A 24,971-nucleotide genomic window follows, 5' to 3' on the forward strand; every position below is an offset into this window, starting at 1 on the left:
GTAACAAAGTATATACTGTGTCCTGAGAATACCTGAAGGAGCATCTCAACAAAACGGACCAAGACTGGGACCCTTCCTAGAGGAAGAGACACACAAGTTGAAAGAGGAATAAGGCAGGAAGAAGGGAAGGGGAAAAGGTCTCCAGGAAGAGATAACACACAGTGTTCGCTCAGGGGAAAAGAGAGAGCTTGTGATCTTTTTTATTTTCTCAAGTTTGAAGGTCTAACTTCTCTTTATCATATGTGCGTGTATGTGTATATTGTTTTAAAAATCCACCTTGTGCCAGATAGTATAAGGCAATTCATAAACAATTATCTAATTCAGATGTTTTAACGCATTCTTCCCAGGTAGTGCTACTGCTAAAGAACCCACAGGCCAATGTAGGAAACATAAGAGACGTGGGTTTGATCCCTGGGTCAGGAAGATCCCGTGGTGGAGGGCATGGCAACCCACTCTAGTTTCCTTGGGCTTCCCTGGTGGCTCACATTGTAAAGACTCTGTCTGCAGTGCAGGAGACCTGGGTTTGCTCCCTTGGTTGGGAAGATCCCCTGGAGGAGGGCCTGGCAACCCACTCCAGTATTCTTGGCTGGAGAATTCCAAGAACAGAGGAGCCTGGAAGGTTACAGTTCACAGGGTCACAAGAGTTGGATACGACTGAGCAACTAAGCACAGCACAGCAGTTATGACTACTAAAGGGTGGTTTTGAAGATACTTAGAGCTCTTTAGCTTTAAAAAATTATCACATAGTTATACTGGCAAAGCTTTTTAAAAAATTCTAAGAGTCAAGAAGAAAAACACCTGGGGAGGGTGAGTGGTTAGGCAACTGGAAGAATCGATATTTCCCTGAACTGATTTTTGTGCAGGAAATACGTGATTGCTGTTTATTAAAAATGAAGTCATGGTAACATCTCAGAGCACATGTAATTATATTTGATGACTAAAAAGTGTTTTTTTTTTCCTTCCCCTATCAGAGAATGGCAATTTATATCTCCCATTTAGTGGTTAAAACATATACCTAAAATATAAGGTTTAGAATTTATCTGAGATTTCCTTTTATATAACAAACAATTTCTAAAAATTCAAACATGAGTTTAAAAAAGCCTGTTTCTGAAGAAAAAAACAATGAAACTAACACAATTTATGATTATAAGCTTCTAGCATATTGACTTTTGCTATCAGAAAAGACACTTAGTGCTCTGAACAAAACTTTGCCTTCCTAAGAAATATAACATTCTTCACAAACTAAGTAATCACAGATGGATATGAGTTTGAGCAGACTCTGGGAGACAGTGAAGGACAGGGAAGCCTGAAGTACTGGAGTCCACGGGGTCACAAAGAGTCGGACATGACTTAGCGGCTGAACAACAACAAATCACAGATATTCTGATATTAAACTAGAAGCACAGAACCTCTCTCTGAGAAAAGACTACTACAAACCAAGCAACTGGCTTGCTGCAACAAGTGAATGATTCTGACTATACTTAGCTTCTAGCCTTTAAGATAAGATTTTAAAGGTAAAAGTGTTATTTTATTATGCATCACTCAATTTTGATGGGTAATTATTGTTTACCTTACTGCTTAGAGTTTCAGATGTTAATCTAATGAAAAGAATTTACTGGTAACTAGCTTTTTAACTTTGCATGATGAAAAGCCTGTATTAATTTAACCTACAGATTTCATTTGTTCTGAACAGGAAAAACAATATAAATCACTTTTAAAATCATTAAATCCTGACTTAAATTAATAAAGTCATAATTAGGGCATTATGCTGTGTTTGTTATGGAAGTGGCAGGGCGAGCTGCTTTAATTACTGTCTGTAATAAAAGGAGCAGAGAGCGTACTGCGCCCCAATCAGTGCTGTCAGCCACGACTGAGCTGGGCTACAAGCTCATCAACTGAGCGGGCAGCAGGCTCCCAGGGAAAGGGCCATCGTGTCTGCAGAGGCCACTCTCTGACAGCAGTGGGGAAAACAGACTCAGACAATCCAAGGTATTAGCCCCAATTACTCAAAATTTTAATGACATTTTAACACATGATAATATTGTTGATAATGGGAGATCTTAAAAAGTGCTAACACTTAAATACCTTATGACCGTCTTCCTTCACAGCCCCTGACTCTAATATTTGGATCATAATCTTTTTAATATAACATTATTTAGAAAAATCAATTGTCTTAGTTACATAATGGCAAAGTGTTGAAGGATTTAATTTTCACTCTCAGCAAAATTGCTGCAAAAGGTAATTAAGTGTTTCATACCAACTGCGTGATCACTTAACTCGGCTTTCCAAGGTTACACCAATTTTCAAAATGTAACCCCAAGATTTGTTCAAGTTCAAAATGGAAACTGAGCATTACAAGTAGGAGAATAATGTGAATCAGTATTTTAAATTAATATTAAAAGACTTACAGCCTGTTTGGAGAGATAAACATACACTCATTTTTTCACTCAGTGTTAGAGCAGGGGAAAAGACCACAGAATGTTTGTGAAGGCAAGAGCTCACCCTCTCCCTCTGGCTCTGGAGCGTGTGGCCGCTCTTCCCTTCCCGGCCTCTGGCTCACTCCCACTCTCACCCGAGTCCTCAGCACTGTCCCCACTGCGGTCGTCTTCCTCGTCTTCCCCACTTTCACTTCCAGACTCACTCTCTGAAAAAAAAAATAACCAGATGCTCTTTGATTTATAGCCACTTAATAAATACAAGGGACAGAAGCAAGTATCAACATTCATCACAAATGAAATGAGATGCTGAGTTTTCACATAGTGGACCCCACTGGATCCATAGTCTCTATATCTGCTGTCTGGTCACTCAGACCTCCAGAACCCTGCAGCAGAGTGAGCACAGTGGGGCTCCAATACCCAGAGAAGGAATAGAAAAGACCCACCAAGTAAAACAATGTGAGCATATATTGCTTCCCAAACCCATACATGTCTTAGCTACAGCAAACTTTTTATTTAAAGACTGATTATGAGGATGACTCATCAGAAAAGGCCCTGATTATGGGAAAGAGTGAAGGCAGGAGGAGAAGGGGACAGCAGAGGGAAAGATGGTTGGATGGCATCACCGACTCAATAGACGTGAGTTTGAGCAAGCTCCGGGAGATGGTGAAGGGCAGGGAAGCCTGGCGTGCTGCAGTCCATGGGGTTGCAAAGAGTCCGACATGACTGAGCGAACGAACAATGAGGATGATATAAGAATAAAGAAATATTTTATTTCCTCTACTTATAATGGGAAATTTTATTTAAAGAAATAGAAGGGATTATTGATCTTAGGAACAAATTTTGAGAGGGAAAAAAGCTGTTCAAATCATCTTCAAAATTTCCTTAATTCAAAGGCAACAAAGCAAAATCACTAATCAAAAAGTACTTACTTTAGCTAGTGTAAGAGTTTTCCATAAGTCAAAGAAATGATAAAGTTAGACTGAGGAACTACAAAGTTAAAACTTCTCTGTATAAATTATGGCATACTAGGGCTCACTGAAGAAGTAAAATGAAGTCGCTCAGTCGTGTCCGACTCTTTGCGACCCCGTGGACTATAGCCTACCAGGCTCCTCCGTCCATGGAATTCTCCAGGCAAGAGTACTGGAGTGGGGTGCCATTTCCTTCTCCAGGAGATCTTCCCCACCCAGGGATCGAACCCGGGTCTCCCGCATTGCAGGCAGACGCTTTAACCTCTGAGCCACCAGGGAAGCCCCATATACAGCATGTTTTTGTGTATTTTAAACAGGAAGCATAACTTTTTGGTAGCTGAAACGATGACATGTACAGAGTTGTATCCTGGATAAGAGGACACACTGTTTTCCTAGCCTATGATCTATCTGATGACGTGTCCTCAGGGAGGAATATGTTGCTGTTGTTCACTCACTCAGTTGTATCCAACTCTTTGTGACCCCATAGGCTGTCGCATGCCAGGCTTCCCTGTCCTTCACTATCTCCCAGAGTGTGCAAAAACTCACGTCCCTTGAGTTGATGATGCCATCCAACCATCTTGGCCTATGATCTATCTGATGAAGTGTCCCCAGGGAAGAACATAACCTCTAGTTAAAATAGTATTCTAATAGGTAAATAGTAGTATCTACTCTATGAAGATTAATTTATGTATCACACAGCAAAAAGCTAGGAATGCCTGTATTCTTTTGGAATAGCCTAGAGTGATAAGCATGAGTTTTCAAGCTGGAACGTCCATGTTCAAAATCCTGGCCCTGACACATACCAAGGTGTAAGACTGAGCAGTTATTCAACCTCTCTGGGTCTTGGCTTTTTTTTTTTTTTCAGCAAAGCTCCATCAGAGCTGTTGTGAAGAGTAAATGATTTGAAATGCGTAAAGGTGATTACAACACAACAGTACTACCACATGGTAAGGCACTCATCGCCTTGAGCTTTTAAAATTTTCTTCTTTATCATTTCATAAGAAAAGAAAAAAATCTATCATTTTGTTTGTTTATTTTTGGCTGTGTTAGACCTCTGCTGCCTTGCACGGGTCTTCTCGAGCTGTGCCGAGGAGGGGCTCCCCTTCATTGCGGCACAAGGGCTTCTTGCCGTGGCGCACCAGCTTCAGTAGCTGCGGCACGGAGGCTCAGCCCTTGTGGCGCGTGACCTTATACCGGGTCCGAGACATGTGGGGTCTTCCCAGACCAGGGATCGAGCCCATGTCCCCTGCAGTGGCAGGTGGAGTCTCATCCACTGAGCCATCAAGCCAAGTCCCATTGTGACTTTTTACAAAGAGCAAAATTTACCTTTACCAAACTTTAGAAAACAAAACTGTTGATTAAGGGTGTCTTGAATTTGTTGTGAAGTCAAAGTTAAGCACACATACATGTTAACTTAGATAACTGGCTTATGCTATAAACAATAATAAAAAAAACTTATAGCATGTAAGTTACTTTTCATGTTTATATGGGAGTTCAAACCAAATCTGGATCCAGTTCATTTCAGGCACCATTTATTTAAATTTTCAAGTTAGAAAAATCTTTGAGGAAATTTGTTTATCTTCAAGAAGACGTGTTCATTGGGAAAAAAACTGGTATCTTCTAATAAGAAAAGTTTTCTCCTTCTTCTGGTAGCTAAAAGGGAACTCTTAATATCCCTACTATACATGTTCAGATAATGCCATGAAAAGCCATAATGTTACTGGAATATTTCAAATACATACTGAAAAAGGTTAGACTCTAAATAGAACATGAGCTTGTGAATAAATGGGATGGAGACAAATATCTGTGAGACACTCTTAACTACACAACATATCTTTCTCAATGGTCTATGTCATTCCTGAAATTCCATATTTTTAGCATTAGCTGTTTGGATTGAAGTAATTTTCCCCATTTTTCAGCTTATTACTTCAGAAAATAACACACCACAGACTAATTTGTCAAATACTGAAAACAAAGCCTTGCCAAATGTAAATTTATGTTTTTCAACACGTTAATGAACATCCCAGGCAGTGTGGGTTAGAATTCAGAAAAGCATGAGCTCTTTTTTCAATTCTGTCATTTTTTAGTTATGGGTCTAAGAGGCAATGTCAAATAAAAAGCGGTTAGAAATTACTTTGAAAACTTACGTATCAAAATTACTTTGACATGTAAATGAAAGGAATTGTTTCAATCGTGTACACTTCACCTAAACCTGCTGGCTGAATGTTACGCTCTGGGCCTCCGCGTTCTGCAGGGAGCACGGCCTATAAGCCACAGTGAACAAGGCTTTCCAATGAATTAAAGACTCACCACTGTCACTGCTGCTCTCAGAAGAGTCCTCTTCCTCCTCAGATTCGGAATAAAATTTCTTATCAGGATTCTCTTTCTTTGCTTTTCCTGCTGGGGTCCATTCTTTTGCCTGATTTAAAAAAAAGTAAAAATGTAAATATCAAGGAATTCTCAAAAGGGATGTAGTCTTCAGGCAGACTTAATCATTCGGAATACTCTGTGAAACCAGAAGGAAGTTTAAAGCCTCAGTAGAAAAGGCAACACTGAAAAGTCTTGGCATTAAGACTGATTCCCACTACCCCTAAGTAGAGAAACATAAACTCTCACTCAGAGCCTATTATTTTAGATCCACAACCTTATATATAACATATAATTTTAGATACATTTGTATTCATTGGTCTATAGAAGATTTAAGCTAAAGTAAGACAGTCTAGAAGAGATAAGGGCAATTAGAGGCAGAAGTAGTAAGAGCAGTAAGAAATTCAATTTCACAGCTTGATGTTCTGTGTGCTGTGCTTAGTCGCTCAGTCATGTCTGATTCTTTGTGACCCCATGGACTGTATGTAGCCTGCCAGGCTCCTCTGTCCATGGAGATTCTCCAGACAAGAATACTGGAATGGGTTGCCATGCCCTCCTCCAGGGGATCTTCCCAATCCAGCGACTGAACCCAGGTCTCATGCATTGCAGGCGGCTTCTTTATCATCTGAGCCACCAGGGAAGCCCAAGAATATAGGAGTGGGTAGCTGATCCCTTCTCCAGGAGATCTTCCCAACCCAGGAATCAAACCAGGGTCTCCCCAGCATTGCAGGTGGAGTCTTTATCAGCTGAGTTACCTTGATACTGAGGTTTTTAAAAAAAAGAAAACATCTAGTGTAGGCAACAAATAGCCTGTACCATCTCAACCACCTGAACCCTGGGGTAATTCTTGATTTGTGTGTTTGTCATATCCTAGATATCTAATCCACCAAGAAAACCTATAGGCCCCTTGGTCCTTCACCACCTTACTCAGAGCCCGCCTCCCCCCTCTTGGATCACCGTAATAGTCTCCAACTGGCTATCTTGTGTCTAGTTTCATCTTTCACCCCCACTCCAAGCTGGCTCAAAACAGCAGCTAGAATGATTTTATTAATTCCAATCAAGCCCCTCTTTCTTTGAAAAGGTCTGCAAAGGCTTCCCATTCACTTAGAACAAATGAAGCCCTTACGATAAAAACTCGTCAGCGCTACCTGACTCCTGCTGCTGCTCTCCCTCTTGCCCACTTCCCTCCAGCCACTCATCACAGGGTCTTCAAAGACCCCAGACGTGCTCCTTGAGGCCTTTCTCCAAAGGTGATCCTACTTCCAGCACCCTCACCCCAGATGACCACATGGCTCATTTCCTCACTTCTTTCAAGACTCTGTACAAGTGCCACCTCAGGGAGGACCGCTCAACCGAAAATTTCAACCTCCTGTGGAGGCTGATCTTCCTTTGCACTAATTTTTTTTGTTGTTTTTTGGTCATAGCACTTATTATTTTCTAATATACTACTGTATACAATTTATATATTTATTGTAATTGTCAGTCTATCCCTGCAAAACATCAGCATCTGGAGATCAGAGACATTTGAATATTTTGTACACTGCTATATCTTAAATGTGTCTGGCACAAAAACTATCAGTTGAGTGACAGACCCTTAAAAACTTTAACACAGTGTATTGAAGTAAAATAAATTATTTTCATAAGTGTGATTTTGATTCATTAAGAAAAAGTTAAATGTTTCATACACTCTCTTTTAAAGGGCAAGAAATGTGTATTTTTTAAAAGGTCAAGAACAGTTAAGACGCATTTATTTATCACACTTCAGAGTTTTCACTATGTGCCAGTCTGCTAGGGTAACATTTGTTGTAAAGAAATTTACAGTAAGACTGAGGTTCTTATACAAGAATGGTTCTCAGCACTGGATGTCTGTCAGAATCACCTGAGAATACTTTTTTAAAATACTAATATCAATAATAAAAATACTACTGCTAAAAATGCTAACACTTGGTACCCACTTCCCAAGATTCTGATTGGTCTGGTACAGGTCTGACAGATTTGTTTTAAGATATCCATATGAATATAGTATAAAGCTAGGTTTAAAAACCACTGCTGTAGAGGGCTTATGGGCTTAAGATATGTTGCTTACAAAGGTAAGCTTCAGTAATCTGGAAAATTATTATCTGGACAATAATAGAAAAATGAGCAAAAATTACTCAAATATATTTGAGTAAGATACTAACATAAGATCAACAATACTGCTTTTTATGTATGTTTAAAATGCTCTGTCCTCCAGATATGAATAAAGACAGTATTCTATAAACAAAGTTCTCCTATATTTAATAAACAGTAAAGTTCGTATTTTTCTTAAATCCAAACAAATACATTTTTCTGCAGGCTAGTAAAGTGTGTGTCAGGTCAATTTATGAAAAAAAAATTAGTTAGACTATGGCTGTCAGGAAAAGACTAAGTCATCATATAAAGAAAAGCAGGCGCCTATGCTCAGAGGGGCATAATATTTTGACAGGGCCATGGATTCTCTATTCATGGAGTTTAAGGTTTTAAAGCGTAAAGACTAATAAGTATTTTAATTTTTGTTATGGTATGTTATGACTATGATAATTGTATCATTCTTAGCAAAGGAAATAAAAGAGTAAAGAGAAGAGGAAAAAAAATAACAGCACTAATTTGAAAGTTTCAATATAAGATAAAATATTGATAGTAGATGTGTTTATAAAGCAAAATACCCTTGATATGCAAAACTGAGAGAAAAGGATCTTTTAGAACCAAGTAAAAACAAAAACTGCAAGGAATCTTGAAAATTTACTAGTGGCATAATATATATAGTAGCTAATATCCTGGAAATGTGTAATGCAAAGTGACTTCTAGTGTCAGTGTGACTAGGTTCCATATTGTTTTGATTAAAGTATTAGATTGTCTAAACTTAGGCTGTTATTCTTGCTAAGTTAAATTTCATAGTAATAAGACATGACCCTGTAAGATGACTTTACAGTAAGACTAGAGTCACACATATATTATGTGCATAAATACATTGATGCAACTTTAGAGAGGGATGAGGTAGAATGAAAGGCAAGAAAGATTATGTGAACATTACTTTCTACACTACTGCAGCCAAATTTGATAATAGAACTATATATGTTATTTTTATATTTAATTAAGTCTTCATAGTATAATTTCAAGTCAATGTGTCCAGAGACAAGTAGATTGAAACTGTTTTCTACATGGCATCAATGGAGAGTGAGTTTTTTCCAACCAAGTTCCATCAGTTATAATTATTCTCCATAATAAGTTACCAATTATTAATTTCCACAATGTAGTCAGCAAAATGAAAAAGAAATCAATCTGTCTCTGTTCAAATGGACAGGTGAAATGAATATAAGAAAATAGGTTATTCAAGTACTGTCCCTATAGGTAGTTAATGCTCAGAAGAGCACAAGAAAATGGAAGAAGCCAGCCAAACAGCCAATCTATCAGCCAATATAAGAACACTGCTGAGACCAAATTAAACTGCATGGCATTGCTATCAATTTCTGAGATGATATTTTTATTTAACTTTTTTTGTGTGTGTGTGGATTGGGGCAGCAAGGAGGAGGGATAAGGGTAGAAGTAGGGTGGGATAAAAGGGTGATTCTACTTGGGCCAAAACATTACGTACCTAATAATGAAAAGGGACAGAAACATAAAAACAAACAGGCAAAAGAAATTAGGAGAGAGTATTACTTACAACAAAGAACATTCTCTTTGTATGCTAGTATCTGACCAAATGTTTCATAAATAAGCCAATCTTTTTGAAGAATACTTAAGAGTAGTATGTATATTTGAGGAGAAATCACCAAACTTAGTTGCAAGGAGAAACATGGAACTTGTTAGTTTTATATTTTAAAAAATTGTCTCTAAATAGAGATAATTTGTCACAACCTGAAAACAGTGGTGCTAATAAATACTAAGGACAGTCCAGAATTGCAACAACCTCAAGCTTCCTCTCATTATGTTACATAATAAAATGCAGTAAGAGCGTGAACAGTGGACTCAGATATGAAGTGGTATTCCAATTCTATCACTTACTAGCTATGGGAACTTGGGCAATTTACTTAGGTTCTCTGAACCTTCGTTTCGTCATCTGCAAAACGGGAATAACAATCACCATCACTTATAATAATTATGAGGTTTAAACAAATAATGATTATAAAATATTATCAAAGAACACTACCTGGGTTAGTTACTGGTTATTATTGCCCTGGCCACACTCCAAAGCCGGATAAGTTTGAGTAGTTAAGAGAAACATACTTTTCAAAGCAGTCAAATTAAATGGCTGTGCCCCAAGAATTTCCTGGCAGTCTAGAGGTTAGGACTTGGCACTTTCACTGTTGTGGCCCACGTTTAATCTCTGGTCAGGGAACTAAGACCCTACAAGCTGCCAAGTGTGGGTACGGAATTCTTCTATTTAAAGGAAGACAGTTTTTTCCCCATTGTATAAGGAAAAGTTAGTAGGCAAGAAGATTAACGGACTTTCTCATAGGAATTATAGATAAAGACTAGTTACCTGAACCCTAGTTCAATATATGTGCTGTACTGGAAAGGCACCCAGGATGTAATAAATAATTGTTCTTTTTATTAATTCTATTTAAAAAAATATCAGATATCTTTCACATAATCTTTAAAGACAATAAGAAGACCTCTCTTTATTTTTCTTGTTTATATAAGAAAGAGATAATATTAGGAAAGAACATTAATTCCCTTATTTTAGTGGCCAGCATGTTATAAAGACCTAGGAAAAAAGTATTTATACAGAGACTTTTTTTTTAATGTGAAGCAATATATTATTCATTAATTGTGACCTTGTTCAAGGATATTTTTGGTACATAATGCTTCCTATTTATATTTGGCTTCATGTGAAAAAGGTTCCTCAGAAAAGCCAAAAGAACACTTTGTATGGTTTTTCTGGAAGAGAGAGCAAAAATGATTTGGAAAATATTGACAGGAAGCTTATGAGTCTCTAAACTAAGTGGGAAAAGCTCAACTCAATGAAACTAAATACCTTAGAAATTGAATCTGCACAGCTACAAATGCAGTATCACAAATGTGGGTGGCACTGATGCAGAGAATTCAATTCTCTATTTCCTTGAAGAAAAGGAACAGTACATGTACAATGACATAGGAATACTACAATATTTAGTTCCCACAGCAGCAAGATATATCTAACACATTACATTTAGAAATACCAGAACAATTTTCAGTTTTCACCACCCCCCCAAAAAAAACTTTTATACAAAACAGCAGCTATCCTAGAATCTCCTACTGCTTGACAAAATTAATTTCAGAAAGGTCAACTTACCAACTCTATTACTTCTACATTTCGAACTGATGGGTCAGGCGCCACCTCTGGCCAATTAGATAATTCCAGGTACCCAGTTGCTTTGGTGTTGAGAGTGTGAGATAAAGTGCCAAGCTGGAAATGATCCCTATCTATTAAAATAAAGGAAAATATAAAATAAACAATCTGAGCTGCATATAACAGAGAACAATCCTAATCAGAGCTCAAGGTAATTGGCATATTACCTCAAATGTCAAGGAATAAATATAAACTAGGAAACTCTTCACAGGTCAAAAAAACTGATTTCAGTCCATAGATTACAATAATCTCCCCGATAATGGTCAATAAAAAAGCTAATCAGTCAGTGTGTTTAGAGGTGTTGCTCTGATATGTAGCTTCTCTAAAAATTACTTTACTGTGAATATTAAGAATGACAGCACAGTTAAACAATCCATATACACGTCTTGCCACCAACACATTCAGAATTTTAATAGTTTTACTACAAAACTGAACTGCTTTTTATCCCTTTACAACAATTAAAGGAGAAACAATATGAAAACCAAAGTATATAATCATTCGATTCCCACTGTAATGGCTACTTGTGAAACTGATAAGTTACTCCTTTTAAAAAGCTGGGGAAAATAAGTCAATTTCCATGTCTGAAAAGCAAACAAATATAAAGGGATACTTCTATGAAATAATTCTTTCTGGAAAAGCTTATGTTAGTGTACACAGAATATTTAATAACTCACTATTAAGGTGAATTACATATCCCTTATTAAACAAAGCTATCTATTTAAACCAGAAATGAAGTCAATGTCTGCAAAAACAACACAGCTTTTATCTATTGTTCAGTCAAATCATTTGGTAAGAATAAACGTCAGAACATTGAAATTATTTAGGTACATAAGGCCTATAAAAACATAAACTTGAACTAACTAATATAAAGCTTGTATCAGAGAAGAGATGAATGAATAGACAGCACACTTTTCGTATTTATATATTTATACACACTAATCACACATTTTCTAAGAGATAAATTTTAAACATGTTAGAAATGGGATATAGTATCATAAGTTTTAAGATAACATATTATCTGCAGGTATATTCTGATAATAATACCTTTAAAAGGAGATTCAAGCAGTGGTGCGGGTTTCTGCGCCAGGAATATTTTTTTGGCATATTTACTTAAAGCTCCACTCTTCTCATTCGGAACAATAAGCTGCCTAATAAATCTTGTACGATCTCTGATGTCGTAGTTTTGATCATACTTGCCGAGATTTAATATGTACTGGGTAAGCAATTTTGTCTGTTGGAAAAAAACAGAACAAGATGAGAATACAGTTATTTATGATTATTGATAACTCTGGATAAACATATTTAAAGAGGTAATAAAAATGAATGGTTATGTCAAACAAATGTTGTTCCATAGGGAATATGCATTTCTAACACTGCAAATGGAATTCTGAAGCCAAAGCACATGTCCTCTTCAGTATTGGGGAGGTGAATGCTGAGTACTGAGAAGCAGCCATGTGCTAGATTATTAAACTGCTGAAGTGGAAAGAAAGGCATCATTAAAAAAATAATCATATATGGCAAACCCGCTGAAGGGTCTACGTGAGAATAATGAATGTGGAAATACAACTAAAAACATGGCACTCAAAACTTAATCGGAAAAATATGCAGGACATCAAAACATCAGAGAGTATTAGGGGGCTGGCAAACTGCTTCTCCTGAGGTGTGTTTTATGAAGAGATACTGTCCCTGGCATAAGCAGTGTCTGCACTCTGACTGCACTCAGTTACTTTACCCTGAATTATGACCCATTAAAGCAGACACATGAATCACTGAACTGGATTACTGCAAATTATTTGCAGTGCATTTAGCTGTTACTTTTTCATAAAAGCAAGCTGCTGATGCCCTCTAAAAACTAGGATAAAAGACTCCTTCCATTTTTTTCCCCATATTGCTTATGGCCTCTAGTAATATTGGTCATTTATTTATTTATGTTAGGGAACAACTTATTATAGTAGCTTTTACACTCTAATAAGATTTCCTAAGTCAATTTTTGACTGTACTACATTAACATATATTGAGATAATTTTAATAATAATTAAACCAAAATTGAAATGTTAACAAAATAGGTTTGTATTTTCCACTCATTACTTTATTGAAAAAGCATAATTTTAATTTAGAAGGTTACACATATACAATTCTAACTATAAACAGGATTCATAATACATGGAAAAAATAAACATCTACATTAGAACATTTTATAGACATTAGAAATGGATTAAAAACAACAAAATCCATCAAGTCAGGTAGAGCTAAAGATACTTCTATAACAATAAGTCAAGATACAGGAATGGTGTGGCAAATTCTTTTACAATATTAATTCATTAAGATAATTGGTTTGGATAGAAAGCAACCTTCTTTCAGTAACAATCTATTTAAAAACCATTAACCTAGTTTTACTAAAGTAGAACTACAAAAAATACAGATGAAAAATGTTAATAGAGCTATTCTAAATTTGGTTAACAACAACTGCTATTCACTAATTACTAGACTACGCTGGTTCAACAACAGATAAGAAAATTTCTATGATTGATTTTTTAAGGACAATCAGCAAAACAGTCACCAAGTGAATAACCCAGGTCAATCCAAGGTACAATGGACTGTGTAATCAACTTGCTGGGATAACCTGGAAAATACATCCTACTGTTAAGTTTCTTCAACTGTAGTGAGAATTCATAACTAAGTTAACTCTCTAAAGTATATCTGAATGTTGGGATTTAGAATATGCAACTAGAATAAATCAGATAAAAAGTCTATTCATTGCAGTAATTTTTTAAGCTAGTGGAGTGATTCATCTTGCTTTTATTTCTAGTCTCCGAAATTAATTTTTAGGAAGTTAATTATTTCAAATATTAACAGATTCTATTTAAAGTGAGATAGAAAATTTTAAGTTATCAAGATTATGTAATTTCCATAATATGCATTTATTGACTATAAAACTTGCTTTATTATATTGGTGGGTTATGAAATAATTATACCAAAGTGTATTTTCAAAATTAAAATTCTAAAAGATAAAAACATATCCAGGTCCCATGATGCATTTAAAACATGAACAGAATAATTATTTACTCACATACCTCTTTATTCCCATACCTTAATCAATTTCTTAGCTCTATTTCTAAAACCAAGTCATTGGTATTTATCTAAAGAATGTAATTTTATATATTGTTATTATTTTTAATTAAAAAAATAAGATTGCTTACCATTATCTTCAAAATAGAATTTTATGATAACTAATGATGAAAGTATTGACATTTGTAACTTATTCTTCACTATAGAACTTAATATTTTTAATGGAGAAAATGCCCTCATTACAGTTTGAATGATCCAATAAGCACAGAAAAAATTCTGTTGAATAAAGGATATTCTCAATGCTTTCATGTTAAAATTTGTAAATACTTCAAGCCTAGATATTTAATTTTTTCCCCTCCAACGAAACTATCTTTATGAGATAAAACTTTTGAATAATTCTCTATAGTTTAATATTTCATCAAATTTAGCTACTGTAAAATTAACTGCCTTCTCAATTTCATTTCATTCTAATACAAAATACAAACTTAACCAACTAAATAGTAGCTCCATCAAAAAAGTCTTCATCAGAGCTGAAATATTGCAAATGAAAGAACTTCTACAATAAATTAATAGCTCTTACCACTTAATTTGCTCAATTCTTCCTTTGTTTTTATCGGGATATATTTCAATGCCATTCTCTTTGCAAGATTTGTTTCTAAGAACTGCTATTTTGCTTAAAGTTCTCAAAAGCTGAAGGTTGTTGGAACTCTACCTGGTAAACACTTTAAAGGTTTCCAAATGATTTTGAATCAAAATCTAACCAACACACAAAAATCTCACTTAATCTACTCCCCACACACCCACCCACCTAATCCAGGCAAAAAAGCCAGTATATAACACAGGCTAATTTACAACGTAGGTTTTCACAGTATCACATTTCTGAAGTCCTGCTGGTCACATGCAGGAAAAACTGAGTATGAGAGTGTGTGCTGTCACGCTGAAGTACGCCCTTTCAATATTAGCTTCATCACAAGAATTCTGCAGTTCAGTTAAACCACACATATCAAGTATCAGTACATTTGACCATTATAGTTTTATTTCAATTGGTAAAATAAGCAGAGTAAGTTTGCATGCACCACAACCAATGCCCAAAATATTTCTGTTCCATAGTTTTCTTCATTTAATAAGAACGTTGCTTTTACCATGACAACATGCGTTCAGTGAAAGCCACGTTGGGGCTTTTAAATTTACAATAGCATTTTACAGCAATTTTGACAGAATAAACTTTCAAAAGCTTTACTCAGATTCCATTTACACTGACAGAAGAAATGTACAAAAGCTTTGAGTAAAAATGGTCTATTATTGGAATTAATTGTTTTTTTATTTGAAAACCAGCAGCATCATTTGGGTCCTTTTTCTGCTAATGGAGCCAGTACACTAACCGTCATTGCTTCATTCCTCAAATGTGCAAAAGAAAACGTGTAATAAAAAATAAAACTAAATTTTAAAAGTTACTTGATCTATATGAGATGTCTCACAGAAAGGGATGTAAACATATTTGGCCCGTGTATACATTAAATCGTCACCCTGAGGCCCAGACTTCCTAAAATATCTTCCAGTTTTGAAAACAGATGCTGACCCTGTTTTAGCAGATTTATCTTATCTTCAGTTTGTTGTATGGTTAGTGGTATCACTATGATTTTCATGGTAGATGGTACATGCTGATGAACATTTTGTGCAGGTTAAATAATGATACAGAAATTCTCTACTTCATTCTTCATTAAATATACACTTCAAGTTTTCAGAATTTATTGCTGCTGGATTTATAACAAAATAAAAAAAAAGAACTGCCAAATAATAAAGTAAATAGGTTTTAGATTTACAGTACACAGTAAATGACAAAACTACTGCAGAAAGAGTGCCCTGACCACTCTCTTGAATAGTTTATAGCAAGATTGTTCTGTCTCTATCTCCTGCACATATTTCGTCCACAACCAACCCCTAAGTTCCCATGTTTTCCTCTCACTCCAGCCACTGACAGCTGGGAGCTTAATGCTTTGCACAGGCTGTGACACAACATGCTGGTTACCATCAAGTTACCATCAGATAAAACACTTCAACACTTATGTCACCACCACCGGGAAAAAGAGGGGCCTGCCTTATCAGGGCACACTTTGTTTTCTCAGTACACATCCTACATGCTGCTCTGAATGGGAAAGCTTAGTCATGCTGTATCTCAGAAAGGTTGGGAAAAGAAAGACAAAGTCTTTCCATTTAAATGTTTCTTAGTTTTAAATGAAAGCTCTGTTCACTACACTTGTGTTTCACAGGCCACTAGAAAAAACCATGGCAAAAGTTAGAAGTACAACATGGAAACTTACAAACTTACTCGGACTTATTTTAATGCAACTCTCCTTGGACCCCAGAAAGGAGATCAAACCAGTCAATCCTAAAGGAAATCAACCTGGAATATTCATTCATTGGAAGGACTGATGCTGAAGCTTCAGTGATTCGGCCACCTGATATGAAGAGCCTACTTACTGATGCTGGGAAAGATTGAGGGCAAAAGAAGAAGGGAGTAGCAGAGGATGAGATGGTTAGATAGCATCACTGACTCAATGGACGTAAGTTGAGCAAACTCTGGGAGACAGTGAAGTACAGGGAAGCCTGGTGTGCTGCAGTCCATAGGGTTGCAAAGAGTTGGACACAACTTAGGGACTGAACAATAACAACAACAACTTCATTAAAAATGAAAACCCTGGGATAAAGCCTAAACTGGACGGGACACTGAAACAACAGATAAAAATCAGATCTGTCCTGGGCAACAGTAACAAGGAAAACAGACACGATCACGTAAACAATCATGGCATTTCAGTATGACCGAAGGCTCAGTCAAAACCAGACTGGACACTCAACAGTACATTCAAATGGGTTTTATAAAAAAAATCATACAAGATGAAGAGAATATTATAATGTACCATAAATCACAGCAATATTCAATAGCATATATACAGCTTTGTGTTCAATTTTTATGTCATATTCTTTTCCTGTTTAAGGAATCATTTCTGGGGAAAAAATTTGGGGAGAATGCTTTGTAAATATGAAGAAATCCAATATTCTAAAAAAACTTCTCAAAACATGGGCATCATTTTTTTACCTAAATACTCTTGACAAGTAATAAACTGGGAAAAACTATTTGCTCAACAATAGCCTTCTTCAATGGAGAAGGCAACGGGCACCCACTCCAGTACTCTTGCCTGGAAAATCCCATGGACGGAAGAGCCTGGTAGGCTGCAGTCCATGGGGTCGCGAAGAGTCGGACAGGACTGAGCGACTTCCCTTTCACTTCTCCCTTTCATGCATTGGAGAACGAAATGGCAACCCACTCCAGTGTTCTTGCCTGGAGAATCCCAGGGATGGCAGAGCCTGGTGGGCTGCCATCTATGGGGTCGCACAGAGTCAGACATGACTGAAGCGACTTAGCAGCAGCAGCAGCCTTCTTCAAATATTATATAGGTCAACACAAAATAATGAAAAAGTTATCTTATACTCCTAACATCAGCTTACACATATATTTGTTTATGGAATGTTAAAAAACCTTACAGGACTCAGCATTTAAAATTGGTTCCACATGGTTGTAACTTTTAAACAGAAGGATACTAGCAAATGTGTTTGGTAAATTCAGGAGAACTACACAGAATTCTTAACATATATCAGAGGCAAATGTAAGCAGCACTATGTTCTAGCTAATCAGTTTCATCATTCCATGACTAAATAGGACTTTAAATTTTTTTAATTAAAAAATGCTATTAAATGACTCTAAATTCTGTACTGCTTTACAATTTTCAAAAGTTTCACAGAGATGATTTCAGAAAATCCTGTACCAACCTTTCCCCCCACCTCTATGTCACCCCTGCCCCTTCCCTCTCCTCACTGGTAACCAGCAGTTGTACTATCTGTGAATTTACTTCTTTTTTGTTTTATTCACTAGTTTGTTGTACTTTTTAGATTCTACATGTAAGTGATATCACACAGTATTTGTCACTCTCTGTCTTACTTCACTTAGCATAATGCTATCCAAGTCCATGCATGTTGTTGAAAATAGCAAAAAACTTATTCTCTTTTATGGCTGAGTAGTATTCCATTATCCATGGACTGTTTCCCCATCTATTTGCCACGAAGTGATGGGACCAGATGCCATGATCTTCGTTTTCTGAATGTTGAGCTTTAAGCCAACTTTTTCACTCTCCTCTTTCACTTTCATCAAGAGGCTTTTTAGTTCCTCTTCACTTTCTGCCATAAGGGTGGTGTCATCTGCATATCTGAGGTTATTGATATTTCTCCCAGCAATCTTGATTCCAGCTTGTGCTTCTTCCAGCCCAGAGTTTCTCATGATGTACTCTTAAGTTTAACTAGGTCCAATTTGTTTATTTTTGCTTTTGTTTCCTTTGCTTTAGGAGATGGATCCAAATAAATATTGTGACTTATGTCAAAGAGTGTTCTGTTTTTCTCTAGGAGTTTTATAGTATCCAGTCTTACATTTAGGTCTTTAACCCATTTTGAGTTCATTTTTGTATACAGTGACAGAGAACATTCTAATTTCATTCTTTTACATATAGCTGTCTAGCTTTCCCAGCACCACTTACTGAAGTCTATCTTTTCTTAATTGTATATTCTTACCTCTTTTGTCATAGACGAATTGACTGTAAGTGTGTGGGTTTTTTTCTGAGCTCTTTATTCTGTTCCACTGACCTATATGTCTGTTTTTGTGACAGAACCATACTGTTTTGATTACGGTAGCTTTCTAGTACAATCTGAAGATTCTCTGGAGAAGGGAAAGGCTACCCACTCCATTATTCTGGCCTGGAGAATTCTACAGACTGTGTAGTCCCTGGGATCACAAAGAGTCGGACACGAATGAGCGACTTTCACTTTCACAAACAATCTGAAGTCAAGAAGTATGATTCCCTCGGCTCTGTTCTTTCTCAAGAGTGCTTCGGCTATTTGGAATTTGTTTCCATACAAATTCTGAAGTTACTCATTCTAATTCTGTGAAAAACACCATTGGTATTTTGCTAAGGATTGCACTGTATCAGTAGATTACCTAGGGTAGTATGGTCATTTTAACAAAAGTAATTTTTCCAATCAAAGAACATGGTATATCTTTCCTTTTGTTTGTGACATCTTCCATTTCTTTCACCAGTGTCTAATAATTTTCCAAGTACAGGTCTTTCATCTCCTTAGGTTGGTTTATTCCTAGGTATTTCATTCTTTTTAATCCGATGGTAAATGGGACTGTTTCCTTAATTTCTCTTCCTCATAGTTCACTGATAGTATACAGAAAACCAGATTTTAAAAAATTTTACAGTATACACATTTTTTTGTCAACTTGAGTGTTTTTACCTTTATGTTTTATCTTGACTTTTTCAATGCCAAGAAAATTGATCCAAGAAAGGGTATAAATGTCACTGCATAGAGCCTGTGTCATCAATGAATTTTTTGAGTGCTATATCTCTGGGTCTAGTTTTGCAATAATTCCCACGGTTTGTGCATTTCTATAAAGCATAATGATTTTTAGGAATATATATATCGAATTATAAATAACTGACCATATTATTGTAACTCCCATCTTACATATTAGGAAACTAAGTCTTATGTAGACTGTATAATCAGTCCAAAATCATGTAGCTAGTAAGTGGTAAAACAGTATTTGAAGTCAGACAGTCTAATATTGGAGCCTGTATTTTTGATTACCATCTGACTTCCAGTAATTGACATTAAGTAGCTCTAAGGTGGACTTCCCTGGTGGCTCAGATGGTAAAGTGTCTGCCTACAATGCTCTAAGGTCATCACATACCAACTGCTTTCTAAATTTCCACTGAAAGAGCCCAAAGTCAGAAAATAAAAGAAACTTACAGAAAAAGTTCATATACAGAGTCTTAATCATAATTTTTAAAAACTATATGAACAGCTTTATATCTCCATACCAAAAAAAATTAAAATATTAAAGAATATGTAATACTAGACAAAATGTATTTTTCAGTTCTAGAACTTCCATTTATTTTTTATTAGTTTTTATTTCTCTGCTAAGAGTTCGCTTTTCATCTATTGTGAACACATTTTCCTTTATGTCATCAATCATTTATAAAAGTTGCTTCAAATTTATACCTGTAAATTTCCACATCTGAGTCATCTAGAAGTTGGTTTCTGGTTTTTGTTTTCTTGAAAACTGGTCATATTTTCCTATTCTTGTTCATTATTGTGCTAAAATAAACATAAAATATACACTGCAACCATTTTTAAGTACACAGTTCAGTGTTATGCAACCATTACCACCATTAATCTCCAGAAATTTTAATGTCTTCACAAATTGAAATTCTATATCCATTAAATAGTAATTCTCTGTTCAAGTTCTTACGTTGAGTAAACTGGGATTTATCTTGGACATTATGAATGCTGAACTGTAGAAACCCTAAACTTTGCTATATTTTAGGTTGGGTTCAAAGTACAGAGTGTCTGCTCAGTGCTATTCAAATTGCAGTTCAGTTCCTTTATTAACTGTGCTGTTCTAAATCCACCATGCATATATGTGGTTCAGGTGTCAGCCAGAGACTTGGACAGAATTATTCAGATTTTGAGGCTCCTCACACTGGCTCTTTCCCTTCTAGAATTCTTCCTTAACTTTTCAATATCTTTGGTGGTAGTTTTCTATTTGACCCCACCAAGCGGCTTGCAGGATCTTAGCTTCCTGACAGGGTCTGAACCTGGGCCCTCAGCAGTGAAAGCAAGGAGTCCTAACTACTGGACCACCAGGGAATTCCCTGTATTTTTCTTAAACTCTGTCCTCTACTTCCTCAGGCAGGAGGACTCTGGGTTTCCTTTTGGAGTTTCAGTCTTTATGTGTAGTGCCAACTGAAGACTGAATTCAGGATCAGACCCAGAAAAGTGTCAATTTCCCTTCAGAATCTTCCCACTTTTAATTACGCTTCAGAGACTTCAGGCAGTTGTTTCCTTTTTGTATTTTCACAGTTTACAGTTGCCCAGTAGGAATTTACTCAATACTACCAAAAGCAGACTGTTGACTAAGTTTCAAAATCTCTTTTACATTGAATAAAGACATTTGAGATATTTTTAGGCATATAACTCCTATATCTGATAAAAATCAATCTAGACATCCCCTATAATTAAATAATGCAATAAAAATTCTGCAAATGCTCACTGAGAGATCTAGGCCACAGGGAAGTTGGATCTACAAACAAATATTGGGACATCATGGCAAATCAGTTTCTGAACACTGTGTGGCCTGGTCTCCCTAGTTGAGTTTTAAAGATGGCTAAAAGTAACATGTATAGAAAAAAATTTTTTTTACATTTACAAGAATTTTAGTCTTATCTCATATCCAGTAGATTATGAATCATGCAATTTAAAAATGCTTTCAAGTTAATGGAACTTAAACATTATTCTTTGGTGCTAATTCTTACTTATGAATTCTCTAAAACTCCTTGAGAAATGAGAAACTGGAGAACAAAACACAACCTTACAGGGTAGCTTTGTTCATCTATTTTTATATTTAATCATTTAAAAACAATGAGTTTTTTTCCTAAACATAACTGTTTCACCAGCTGGTGGTCAAGTCTATTATGGTTATCTAGAAGTATCATTCTTAAATACACAATACAACACTTCAGAAGTTCAGCTCCAAAAATGAGCTGAGTGCAAACTATGTTGTCTTCAAAGTCACTGAATAAAAAGTTATGGAATACACTTTACAATTTCTGAACATAGAGTACTATGCTCTATTATTGGTTATTTACTGCTCCAAAGAACCTTTATTTAGTTTTGTAAGACATAACTACTTCAGTGTTGAGTAACATAGTAATTTTGTATTACTTTTCTTTGCTGATAATCTATAAGCTAGATTGATTTATTGCAGCCAAACCATTGTTACGATGCACTGTATTGGTAGCTCAGTCATGTCTGACTCTTTGCAACCCCATGGACTGTCGCCTGCCAGGCTCCTCTGTCCACGGGGATTCTCCAGGCAAGATCACTGGAGTGGGTTGCCATGCCCTCCGCCAGGGAATCTTCCCAACCCAGGGATCAAACCCAGGTCTCCTGCATTGCAGGCGGATTCTTTACCGTCTGAGCTACCAGGGAAGCCCATTGTTCCAATAAGGCCATAAAAATGATATATTCTAGGTGTCGTGGTAACATTCACAATACCATACGAACAGTAAAAACAATGAATGTCAGGCTAAAACAGTGTTTTTATCAATAAAGAAGCAACTCAACAGCAAACAGTTTTCCCCCTTTTACTCAGTTTTTAAAAAATAACTCATTGCATGAACTAATTTACATGACACTTGGAAATGACTGATTCCTTTCAAAGACTGACTTAAAAATATAAAGATAAAATCTATATCATAGAAATATGCTCAAAATATCTGCGATTATTTGGTCACAAATTTGATATACCCATCAGCCAAAGCTGTATTAATACAACTCACATCACAATTAGGAATGAAGACAACCTGAAAATATACAGAAATTAATTTGAGGAGTTACTTGAGAATTTCTTATTCTTTTTCCTTTGTCTAAACAGTTATTTAGACAAAGGAAAAAGAATGAGAAAGATCCTATTTTATACCCAGAAGTGATTCTATGCATTTTATACATACAGGCTATTTCTCTAATCAACAGTTCCACAAAGTCAACTGATTTAAAAAGTGAATATTCTAAACTGCAAACATGGTCAATTATACCACTATTAAAAATATTTAATGGTTTTCCCTTCACATGGAGAATCAAGTCCTGCCCTTGCCTACCTTTCGAAACTCAGCTTTAAGTTTCCTGGGGGCACCACACTGTGTCACGACTCTGACCCCTTGCTCTCCTCTCTCCTTATTCTATATAGTAAACCACTCTTTAAAAGCCCTTAGTCAGGAATCTTATCCTTTATGAAACTCTGTCTGACCTCTCTCCTCCTTCTATTTCAGACTTTCAATAACTTTCTCCTCTGGAATTCCACTGTGTCACAATACACTATTATAGTACTTATCATGTACTATTTCATTTTTTTATGTTTTTCTCCTCAACTAGACCAGGACATCGTCTCTTTACACCACTACCATCTAAAGTAAAACCTTAAAGAAACAGGCACCGGGTAATTGTTGAATGGACAGACTAATGTATAAATGGACATAGCTGCTTGATCAGAGCAAAGAAGAAAGTAGATTCCACATAGGTAGACTAAGGATTAGTCTCTTACCTGTTTGGAGTTGGTTAAATACAATTTTGCTCCAAGATTTAAAATCTGCAGTTTCACAAGATCATCTTCGCTGGTGAAGCTTTTAGCCGTCTTCCTCAAAACATCAGGGGCAATTTTAGGAACTCGTTCACAGTTTTCTCCAATTAGCCAAAGAATACTTGCTCTAGCCACAGGAACCTAATAGTAGAAGCAGATAACATCGAACCATTGCAAACAAAATAATCACACTCTCCTTAATAGTAATATAGAAAAGGCTTTAAATATTATAAAAGGTTTTACATCTATTAATTCATTTAACGTATATCCAGGAAGTCCTCTTATATTTACAGATTTTCTTCAGTTACCAGAAAATCTGAATAAAACTGATTTCATAAAGGAAAACCCACTGGTCTAGAATCTTGAATCTATCAGAGATCTGCAAACTCCTGGGCCAGATCTGTCTAGCCTAGCCCATTTGTTTATTTATCATCGCTGCTGCTCCTGTGCTATAATTGCAGAAGAGCAGTTGAAACAAGTGTGTTAGTCACTCAGTATCTCCAGGCTCCTCTGTCCATGAAATTCTCCAGGCAAGAATATTGGACTGGGCTGCTATTCCCCATAAAGCTGAAAATATTTACTTATCTATCAATTTATAGGAAAAGTCAGCTGACCTTTGCTCCAGGGCATTGGTTCACAACTCTCAATGCCTATACAAAGCATCCAAGGTTAGGATTAGAGTTTGAGTGAACTCCGGGAGTTGGTGATGGACAGGGAGGCCTGGTGTGCTGCAGTCCATGGGGTTGCAAAGAGTCGGACATGACTGAGCAACTGAACTGAACTGAACTGAGGACTGTTGGCTTTTGTTATCAGTTCTAAGACAGTAGTTCTATGATGGGGCCCTGGAATCCATGCTCCATGAAGCATCACAGATGATTCTTGAGACACGTGGCTTGCAAACCACATTTTGAGAAGCCATGGACAATACAGACAAAGGAACAGAGGACCCATTTAAGGCCTTGATTCCAAATCAAAACTGTTATTGTTTTCTATGTATCTGTAGCTACAGCACTGACAAAATTACCAAGATCTGCTTATAAAATCATGAATGCTGGTCTATTATTTGGTCATCAATAAAAGAAATAGGAATAAGATAAACTTGTCAAATATGGCATTTTTCTTTATATATTTTTAATAAAGTACCTTTCCATATAATTTGTTTCTTAAAAATAAATGCTTTGCTAAAAATTGGAAACCTTCCACCAGCACCATTAAGAAGAACATTTTATTTAGAGCATGCAAATTAGTTTTATTACTATTTATTTGTATTCTCCCTTATTCCAAAAGGAATTTGAAGGGGTATGCAAATTAGTTTCTGCGAACATTTTCAGCTATATAGAAAATTTGCTTTCTATAATAAATGAAAAAACCACTGGCTATCATTAAGAAGTAGCATCACAAGAAGAGGTAAGACTCTTTATGAAGTTCTTTTCTAATTTCTCAAATAAAGTCCCAATGTTTTCATTACAGTTTCACAGCTGTACACAGTATGACTGTCAAGGAAGAAAGTGAGAATGGAGACCTTTGCAAAGTGA

At 36.1% G+C, this 24,971-nt stretch overlaps 1 protein-coding gene across 2 annotated transcripts in view; it reads right to left on the reverse strand.

Annotated features, from left to right (window-relative positions):
* Positions 1-24,971, reverse strand: part of AP3B1 (adaptor related protein complex 3 subunit beta 1) — a 235,789-nt gene that overhangs the window by 91,125 nt on the left and 119,693 nt on the right. For both annotated transcript variants that reach the window (XM_027552928.1, XM_027552929.1), the window contains 5 exons: positions 23,401-23,577; positions 12,168-12,354; positions 11,067-11,197; positions 5,717-5,825; positions 2,503-2,644 (listed from right to left, as the gene is read on the reverse strand). In XM_027552928.1, coding sequence (XP_027408729.1) covers positions 2,503-2,644; positions 5,717-5,825; positions 11,067-11,197; positions 12,168-12,354; positions 23,401-23,577 — 746 coding nt within the window. The remainder of the gene's footprint in view (positions 1-2,502; positions 2,645-5,716; positions 5,826-11,066; positions 11,198-12,167; positions 12,355-23,400; positions 23,578-24,971) is intronic.

Source organism: Bos indicus x Bos taurus, chromosome 10, assembly GCF_003369695.1.
Source record: "Bos indicus x Bos taurus breed Angus x Brahman F1 hybrid chromosome 10, Bos_hybrid_MaternalHap_v2.0, whole genome shotgun sequence".
Taxonomy (NCBI): domain Eukaryota; kingdom Metazoa; phylum Chordata; class Mammalia; order Artiodactyla; family Bovidae; genus Bos; species Bos indicus x Bos taurus.